Genomic DNA, 10,094 nt, shown 5'->3' on the forward strand with positions numbered 1-10,094 from the left:
TATGGTTTTTTTGTAGTTAGACCCTGTATCCACTTGGAATTCATTGTCAGTGTATGATCTAAGTTGTTGGTCTAAATATAGTTTCTGCCAGGCTGCTTTCCAGTTGTTCCAGAAGTTTTTTTTAGGGAATTCTTACCCCCAGTAGTTGATGTCCTTTGATTTATTGAATACTACTCTACCATACTCCATTGCTTCAGAGACTTGTTTACCTACTCAAATGATCAACAAATATATAATAGACCTTCTATGTTCCAGGCACCAGGAATATAAATACAAAAATAGAAAACATCCCTTCTCTCAAAAACTTCTATCTGTAAATCGACTCTTTTGGATTAAATTCCATGTCTAATCTCTTCTGTGAGTAATTTTTCCTAAGGTTTTTAACCAATAGCAAGTGACTAGGAGGAGGATGACCAGGTATTGTGGTCTCATATTTCTCTTAGATTTTGAGCCACTTGAGAGAAGAGTATCCTTGACTGGAGCCAGAAAATACCCATAATGTGCAGTCATGTCAACATGGAAATCCATCTGGGCGACTGTTTGCCCTTGTCAGATGCCCAGTTATCAATGGTTCCATTGACCTTTTGTCATGAATGAGAAGGATTGGAATGAGTTTGCTAAGGCTCCTTCCACCAAATGCATGCAAAACTTTAACATTTTCTTCGTTCCTTCCTTGATTTCAGACCTGGTACTCCAAGACCCCTTTGGGTAAGAAAAGAGAAATTGCATTGTCTGGAGCTGATGCAAAGGACAAAGGAAAAGGAAAAGGAAAGGGGAAAGGAAAGGAGAAAGAAAAGAAAGGGAAAAATAAGGGAAAAGAGAAAAAGTAATTCTTCATGTATCGACCATCTTTAACTCTCTCGTTGATGTTGAGGCTGACCATTTCTCTGAAAAGAATGAATCTATGCCCCAGCATGCAGACCTAAGAAAATCCTGCCTATTGAAGAAGCCCTAAGGAAAAAATTCTTCAAACTGTGGTGGCCCATTGACAGGACACAACAGTCCCTGTATTTTTCATATTCATTCCATTAGTACTTTGGCACTCCCAGCTCCAAAGTTGGCGAGACACCACGAAATATTTTTGTCTCTTCAGTGTGCTAGCCTTCTGAAGGTTTTTACATAATGTAAACACATTCTGTGCGCGTGCATGCGCACACACACACACACACACACATACTCCAAGACCTTGCGTTGCTTGGGCATTCCACTCTAGTGCAACATTGAATATTGAGCTAGAAGCCTGATAATTACAGGGCATCTGTGTTGGTAGGCTGATCAGTACCATTTCTCTATTTCTCTGTCATGACATTTTACTCATCTGTGCCCTATACATATATATACATATATATCCTCTTATACTACTAAAACACTTAATTCTTTCCTATATCCATGAATTTGATATAGCTAAATAAAATTATTACACTTTACAGGCTTCTAGCTTCATTTGTTGTGGAACTACATGGAAAAACACTGGCCAGTGGAGTACTCTTGGCATACTGAGAGGACTCCAGATTTTGTCAGCTGAACATTGATTGAGGAATAATAATGTTTTCTTATATTGAAATACTGGGCAGCTAGATGGTACAGTTGGTAGAGCGCCAGGCCTGAAGTTAGGGAGACTCATCTTCATGGGTTCAAATCCAGCCTCAGACACTCACTAGCTGTGTGACCCTGAGCCAGTCACTTAACCCTGTTTGCCTCAGTTCCCCATCTGTAAAATAAGCTGGAGGAGAAAATGGCAAACCACTCCAGTATCTTTGCCAAGAAAACCCCAAATGCAGTCCTGAAGAGTCAGACACAACTGAACAACAAAAATTTTGAAATAAAGTCTGCCTTTCCACAGCTCCCCTATTTATTCTGAAGAACAGAACATCTGGAGAGGCTGTGAAAGCTGATTTCCAGCACCTGAAAGGCTGTCCTGTGGAGGCCCTGGAGGTCAGAGCCAAGAGCAAGGGAGACTGATTCAAGAATGATGTTAGGAATTATTCTCAATGATTCATGTCATCCAAAGATAGAATGAATTCCATGGAACCATCCCAGAGTCCCTATCACTGCACTTCAGAGGCTGGAATCCCCCATCATAGGTGCTATTGGAGACATACTTAATCACAGGATCATGGAATCTGTGCCCAGAAAAGACCAATGTTTGAAGAGGACTCATAGTCTGTAGTGTCTAACCTATACCGAAATGTCAGTGCCTCTTCCTCTACGACACACTCAACATAAGCATCCAGCCTTTGCTGAGAAAAAACCCACTACCACCTGAGGCAGCCTGGTCCACCTTTGAGTAGCTTTCACTGTTAGGAAGTTTTCCCTTCTAATGAGCCAGAATTTTCTTCTCCAGTACTACTACCAGAACTCCCGGTCTTGCCCTCCAAAGCCCGGACTTAACAAAATTCATTCCTCTTCCATGTGACAGCCCTTCAGATTCTTGGATACAGCTCTCATGTATACACATGTGTTCCCTTCTCCATCATGAACATCCCCAGTTCCTTCAACTTATCCTCATATGTTGTTGAGTTGTTTTCAGTTGTGATCAACTCTTCCTGACCGCATCTGGAGTTTTCATTGCAAAGATACTGCAGTGGTTTGCCATTTCCTTTTTCAGTTCATTTGACAGATAAGAAAACTGAGGCAAATAGGGTTAAGTGACTTGCCCGGGGTCATACAGCTAATAAGTGTCAGAGGCCAGATGAAGATGAGTCTCCCTGAATCCAGGCCTGGCACTCTACCCACTGCACCACCTCACTGCCCTGTCTTCATGTCATGTGCTCAAATTCCTTTCCCATCCTGATCACCTTCCACTAGATGCTTCCCAACTTAGTCACATCCTGACTAAAATATGGCACCCAGAACTGATACCAGGCCTCCATGATGGTCTCACCAGGGCAGTCCAGGACAAATGGACTGACATCTCCCTGGACACCGGTGGGCCTCCCTTACTGCAGGTCCAAGTTGGACTCAAGCCCTCCAATGTCCCTTCTAATGTTGAGATTCTGTGGTTCTACAGGGATGACCCACACACTACAGTGCTTCAAGGTTTGCAACGTGCTTGTCTAGAGTTGTAAGAATGAACTTTCTGACAGCTGGGTTTTTGGCTGGAGACAACTTGGACAGCCACCACACCTCCAGATTCTTTGGTCCACTCCTGGATGTGTCTAGAACCACACTTGATTATCTGCTTTTGTAGCCAGAATGGACTTTGTTTTCTTTGAATGACTCAGCTTGCCTCGTTGAGCTTCCCTGGACGCTGGGGCTTGCTCTTCCGGGGCAGGACCAGAGCTTCCTGTGTGATGAGTCGTGGGGCTGGCTGAGGGGAAGTGTGTTAACGTGGTCTACGCTAGGGGGAAGGGCCAAGTCAAGAACCAATCGGCCCTGGTCGTTCAGGTGGCACTTGATGATGTCAAAAACTCTATAAGAGGGGAGAGGACAGCTTGAAGATCCTCCTTTCCTTTTCCAGTTGGAGCCAGAGACACCTACAGCCAAAGCTGAGCTGCCGGTAGCAGAGCTGACTAGAGGCTAGTGGGTAATCTTCTTACCGTAGAGGGGAAGCATGTATACAATTTTGCCTTATACCATCTCGCTTCTCTGTGGCCTCCTGGTTACCCTTATAAGGCGGACTTATTGGGCCTGGAAGCTTTTGATGAAAATATCAAAATGGGGATGCTGGTTTGTGGGCTTGTTATTGTGGAGTGTAAATACATGCTTTAGTTCTCCTGCCTTCTGCCTAGAGAATTCCTTATATCCTGTGGTTCCGCACCTGTTAGGCACATATGAGATTCTCTTTGAAATCATAAATTCTGCCTTCCTAATATAGCTTTCCCTCTTGTCTTTGTATGCCCAGGTCTGGAACCATGCCTAGAACATAGTCAGCCCTTAATGAAAACTCATCAGTTAATTGGTTTGGTTACATAATATTGGGGCTCTTAGAGGGTCTAGCCTTCTGCCTCTGGAGATGCTGTCAGCAGCTCCTAATACCTTTGGGGCACACCATGTCTCATTCTGCCACCAAATGCCACCAAACCTTGATGCACATGTCAGGCAGGATGCCACCCACCAGGGCGGAGAGGAGAGAGCCTCCATCCTAGGATTAAGGTCAGTAACTCATTGCACCAGAGACCTTGCAATCTGTGCTAAGCTCTGGGTCAGTGAAGCCCAGCTTGTGTACTTGGAACCTCCTAAGGACTATCTCCTGACAGTCCTGTGTACTGAGGCAGCTAGGTTGCACAGTGGTTAGAGCACTGAACCCGGAGTCAGGAAGACTAGAGTTCAAATCCTACCTCAGACACTTGCTAGATGCATGGCAAAGCACTTTGGCTCTGCCTGCCTCAGTTCCCTCTCTCCAAAATGGTGACAACAGGACCAACCTCCCAGGCTTATTGTGAGAATCAGATGAGATAATATTTGTAAAACATCCTGTAAACCTGCGAGCACCTCCTATTATTTCTGGTCCCTTGTCCTGGCATCATCGATGCAGAGCTGCGAGGGGCCTCAGACACCAACTAACCCCACCTCTAACCCTCCATCCACAGAGATGACTCCCTGAAGTCACACAGGGAACATGACTCCTAGAAGAGGAGGATCCCAGGACCTTTGACTCCAAATCCAGCATTTTTTCCCATGGGCTTACCTGACCCAAGTAATTGAAAGCCATTCCTTAGCTATCCCCTCCTATCTCCTTCAGTCTCTGGGGTTTGTCCTTGGATGCAGTCTCCAACCATCGTTTCCCACAGACATGGCCTCCTGCTTGTGACCCTTGGCTCAGATGAAGCACCCACATCCTCCAGACCCTCCCTGTGCTCCTGACCTTCTCTCCCACCTTGGATCTATTCCATTTCTGGTCAAGGCCTGGCCTCAGTTATAAGCAACCAACTGTCCACACCCGGCTTTGAAGGAAGGCTGAAACATTACCCCTGGAGGAAAGCTGAAGTGGCTTCTTTTCCTAAGTCCTGGAGAGGGGCCTCTTACGACCTTCTTCCAATCCAGTTTAGTCCTACCTTCCTGGGCACAGAGGGGAAGGCGCAGCTGACTAAGCCACAGCCCTCCTGAGGAATCGCCCAGCTCTGGGACTTGGCGCTAATTGCAGAGCAATATGATTTGATATTTGTAGACAAACGAGCATTAAATAAAGAACAAAATGAGAGTGATCTCTTTTTTAATTTCAGCTGAACTGACTGCAGACTGATTAAAACACACTTGTTCAAGCTCTCAGGCTGGTGATGCTCGATAAACACTGCTGAGCATAAAAGCTGTAATACAACCGTTCAGAACAGGGAACGACAATTCGATGTGCAATCTGCATAAAGCTCTTGATGAGAGGAGACCAGAGCAAAGGGAGAAGCTTTGCACAAATAGGAAATAACTCAACAGTTTAAAAAAAGAAGAAATGAAATATAAATACACTGGACCCACTGGCTAAAAGCCAACCCTTCAGCTTCCACTGCCCCCCAAGACCTTTGTTCCTCTTTTCAGATAACCGTGTAATTAGATTAATAAATATTTTGTACAGAGAAGCAAAGATGTCCACAGTAGTGGTGTCTTGCATTGATTATATTCTCTCAAAATCAACATGAAATTGTGGGTTTCAAACCTCTGGGTTAGACTGGAAAACTAAACCCAGTTTACATGTTATAACCTTGCAGGATTGCCAGGTTTACTAGCATCCTCCACCTTTAAATCCATTTAACAAATATTAAATACTCACTCTGTGCTAAGCACCTAAAGACAAAAGGGCTAAAAATTGGGGAAAAGACAATCCCTACTGTCCAAGAACTTGCATTGTGGTGGAGGTGGTGGTAGGGCGGGGTTTCAGCATGTAATCTTCAGTAAATACTTAACATATGGAAAGTTATACAGATTAATTTCAAGATGGAGAAAGTTCCAAAGACTAAGGATACTAGTCATAGTCTCATGTGAGAGGTGGCCCTGAGCCAGGCTTTGTAGTCATTGGGCTCACAAGAACATAGCTAATGATTGAGCCCCTTCACCTTAATTAGGGTCTGTGGCTTCAAGACCCCTGCTAACCCCATCAGGATAAATGTGCCGCCAGCTTGGGTGCCAGTTTGTAAAGAAAGCAATAGCCCACATTGGGGAGGGGGGAGCTTTGGGCTTTCTAGATGCACAGAAAAAAGTTCAAGTCCCCTATGGCCTGGGTGGCATGACGAAGTCATGGTTGGTCACTGCTTGAGATCTTGAGTCATTCAAAGTTACTTTTCCTTGCAATATTGTATAGTTCTATTCATCAGTCCACATCAGTCCATATAGGTCTTCCCAGATTTCTCTGAAACCATCTCTTCTGCCATTTGTTATGGTGCAATCATATTCCATTTCATTCAAGTACCATAAATGTGTTCAGCCTTTCCCCAACAGACAAACTTCCCCTTTGTTTCCAGTTCTTTGCACCAGGAAAAAGTGCTGCTTTAATTATTTTGGTATATTGTTATCTGATCTCTTTGAGGTATAAACCTAATCATGGTATCACTAGTTCCTTTGAACTATACACAATTCATATATGCACAATTTATGGCACTTGGCAGTATAGTTCCAAATTGCTTTCCAAAATGCTTAGACCCATTCACAGCTCCACCAACAGTACCTACCTTCTTGCCACACTGGCATAAATCCTGATCATACTGGATAATTCTTTTAACCGTTTTTTCTCATATTTCTAAAATATTTAGGTATTTTAGCCAGTATTCATCAAGGGTATTGGTCTATCATTTTCTTTTTCTGCTTCTCTGGCTGATTTTGATTTCAAGATCATATTTGTTTCATAAAAGGAATTTCATAAAATCACTCCTTTTATGTTTTTGCAATAATTTATATAATAAAATTAATTACTCATTAGATGTTTGATAAAATACATTTGTAACTCCATCAAATTCTTTGGGATTTTTCCCTTTGGGAATTCGTTTATGATTTGTTCCATTTATTTTTCTAATACTGGGTTATTTAAATCATCTATTTCTTGTTCTGGTAAACTGACTGTTTATATTTTGGTAAATATTCATCCATTCATTTATTCTTTTTCTGGCATAAAATTGGGGAAAACAATTCCTAATAATCTCCTTTATTTTTCTCCATCTATTGAAAATTAAGCTTTCTCATTCTAATATTGGCAGTTTGATTTTCTTCCCTTTAAAAAAAATCTGATTAGCTGCTTATCTATTTTAGGTGTTTTTTTTAAATCTAATAGTGTTAATTGTAAATTAAATGGGAAGTTGTTTTTAATCTTGTTTATTGCTTCTTTGACATTCAGAATTTGTTTTTATGTTCAGTTAGGTTCTTTTATTTGTTGCTTTTCTAGTTTTTAAGTTGCATGCCCTGTTCTTTGGTCTTTTCTTTCTTTTGTTGATGAAAATATTTAGAAATGCACATTTCCCCCCTAATGATGGCTTTGAATATGTACCAAAAGTTTTGACATGTTCTCTCACCTCACCATTTTCTTTTATTAAATTCTCTAATTTTTCTTTATATTCTTTGACACAGCAGTTCTTTAAGATTGTTGAATCTTTTCTTCAAACAATCTATATAATTTTTAGTGTGTTTTAGTTAGTAACTATGTTATGGTAGCAATATCGTAATGCCCCACCATATGCAATTTAGGCTAATTTTTCCCTAAAATTATAACTGTCCTGATGTGATTTAATTGGCTTATGAGGCCAAAGCACAAGTTACTGGAATAGATTGCCCAGAATCTGTATACAAAAACAAGCACAATGCAAAGAGCTCCAGCTCCTCCCTTGGGCTTCTGACCAAAAACCACCAGAATGAACGCCAACCCCATAGAAAAGCTATGCTTAGCTGAGTCAAGTCTGCATCCTCATGAAATAGCCTTCTCTGATGATCCTTCCGCTTCTATATCTAAGTAAACTCCCTTTTGTTGATTTCTGAATGTTCCATGTCTCATTTTGTTCCAATATTGAACTACCAAAGAACCAGGCTGAGTCAGACTTGGCCAACAACAGACATCTTTAATATTTCTGTTTTTCTGTATCTGTTTATGAGGCTTTTATGCTCTAGTATATGGTCAGTTTTTGTAAATGTGTCACTTGAAGTTTATAGTTATATATATTCCCTTCCATTCCCATTTAGTAGTCATCAGAGATTTATAACTGCTAAATTTTCTAAAATTTATTTCAAGATCATAACTCCTTTCATGTCTATCTTTTTAGTTAGATTTTGTACCCTTTGTTCCTAGTTCTGCCCTCAAGGGAAATGCAGAAAAAGTAAAACCCTTGTCTACCTTGACAGCCCTTCAAGTACCTGAAGAAATGTGTTTTATCATGTCCTGTCTCATATCTTCTTTTGTACAGATTAAAATTATCCAGTTCCCACAACCAGTATTTGCATGGCACAGTCCTGAGGGCCATTACCAGCCTGGTTGTTGTTCTCTGGACCATTTCTAGTCAATTCATTTTGACAGCCTTTCATTGGATGATTCCTAATTGCTAGGTACCAAAACAAAGCAGTCCCTGAATTCGAGGAGCTTACATTCTACCGGGATGATCAAATGAGATAATATGTTAAGTGCTTCAATAACCTTAACGTGCTATAAGAATGCCAGCTATTATTATGGTGAGGACAATGATATCTCTCTGAAATGTCAGTGACTTTCACAAATAGAGTCACCCAGAACTGAATATATTGTTTGCTATGCCATTAGATTTGGTAGCTCCTGCAGAACAAAGACTGCCTTTTGCCTTTCTTTGTACCCCCAGTGCCTAGCACATAGTAAGCACTTCATGTTTATTGACTGACCAACTTCTCAATTCAACCTACAGTAGCAATGATCAAAGGAGTTAGCATATGGGAAGTACTTCGCAAACCTTCAAGCACTATCTAAGTAATAGCTACTTGCCACTATTATTGGAATTCCCTATTATTAGAATTGCTACTGGAATGAGTAGAGACTCTTGCATCTTTGTACACATAGCACTGAGCACAGTAGCACCTGGCACACAGTAGATGCCTAATAAATGCTTGCTGATTGGTTGGTGAGTTGGCTTTTTTAGTTGTTCTGATGCTCTCTTGATTCATGCTGAGGCTGTAGTTCACTGAAGATGTTCTGAACTTGGTATTTTTAACCAAACCTAGACCATTACTTGAGTAACTTTGAAGGAGCTTGTGCCTTTAATCTTGGTTTTTGACCAGCCTATTTACCCTTCCTGGGCTTCAGTCTCCTCACCTGTAAAATAAAAGGGATTTACATATTAGTCCTATCTAGCTATGGCCTGTACAATTCTGCCTCAGGCTGTGCTAGACCCAAGGATAACTCGCTCGGGGGCCAAACCTCAGCACAGGAAGACATTCCCACAGGGAAACTCTTGCCCTTCCCACTTGGGAGGTATATTTAAACCAAGTGAAAACTGCTTCCTCTTCATCCCCATTCAACTTCAAGAACTTTCTCAACTTACTGGATTTCACAATTGACAGTTCATCTGGCAGCAAGTGTGGCTCTTCCATAATATGATGGTTAGTAAGACCCTTCAAAAGGTTTTCAGTGGTATGTCCAACTGCCTCACCCCCAACGACATTCACAAAGTAGCCTTGCTTGTATATGTATATGTATCCATGTATGTTATTATAAAACATAATGCCAACATCCTGCTTTATTAGGATTCTTCAAGTCATTGGAAGCACAAGTACTTTGAAACTGGTGGCATCAAATTATAATGCACTCAGCCTGGGCCTTTTGTCAATGGACACTTCAAAAGGCAGGCACTGTTGGCCATCAGGAAATCCTGAAAACACTGGAGTTCATTTGAAAAAAGCTCAAGCCAAAGATGGTCTTGCAAATTATCTCCGTGCTACCGCAGGATTCTTTTTATTTCCCTCATGGCACCAAAACACTGAATCCTACTCCCCTCCTTTCTCTCCCACAACACACACAAAAAGGGCTGGATTATCACTCACTGGGATTAAAGAAATGCTTACGATAATGAGCTAGAGGAAAAATAGAACCATGGAGGTGGCTGCTCAGTCACTGAAGTTGGTTGTGTATGGTTCCAAACATGGAACACCATAGGAGCAGAGTTAACTCCATTCCTGGCAAGCTTACCCTGACCAAGGCTGCCTGCAGCATCCCTCCAGAC

The 10,094-nt window shown here is 41.7% G+C and overlaps 1 protein-coding gene across 1 annotated transcript in view; it reads left to right on the top strand.

The window, feature by feature from the left end:
- Positions 1 to 830, top strand: part of IQCA1 (IQ motif containing with AAA domain 1) — a 241,362-nt gene extending 240,532 nt beyond the window's left edge. Inside the window, exon 20 of the mRNA XM_036766788.1 lies at positions 684 to 830. Coding sequence (XP_036622683.1) covers positions 684 to 830 — 147 coding nt within the window. The remainder of the gene's footprint in view (positions 1 to 683) is intronic.
- Positions 831 to 10,094: the final 9,264 nt, after the last annotated feature.

The sequence above is a fragment of the Trichosurus vulpecula genome, chromosome 7, assembly GCF_011100635.1.
Source record: "Trichosurus vulpecula isolate mTriVul1 chromosome 7, mTriVul1.pri, whole genome shotgun sequence".
NCBI lineage: Eukaryota > Metazoa > Chordata > Mammalia > Diprotodontia > Phalangeridae > Trichosurus > Trichosurus vulpecula.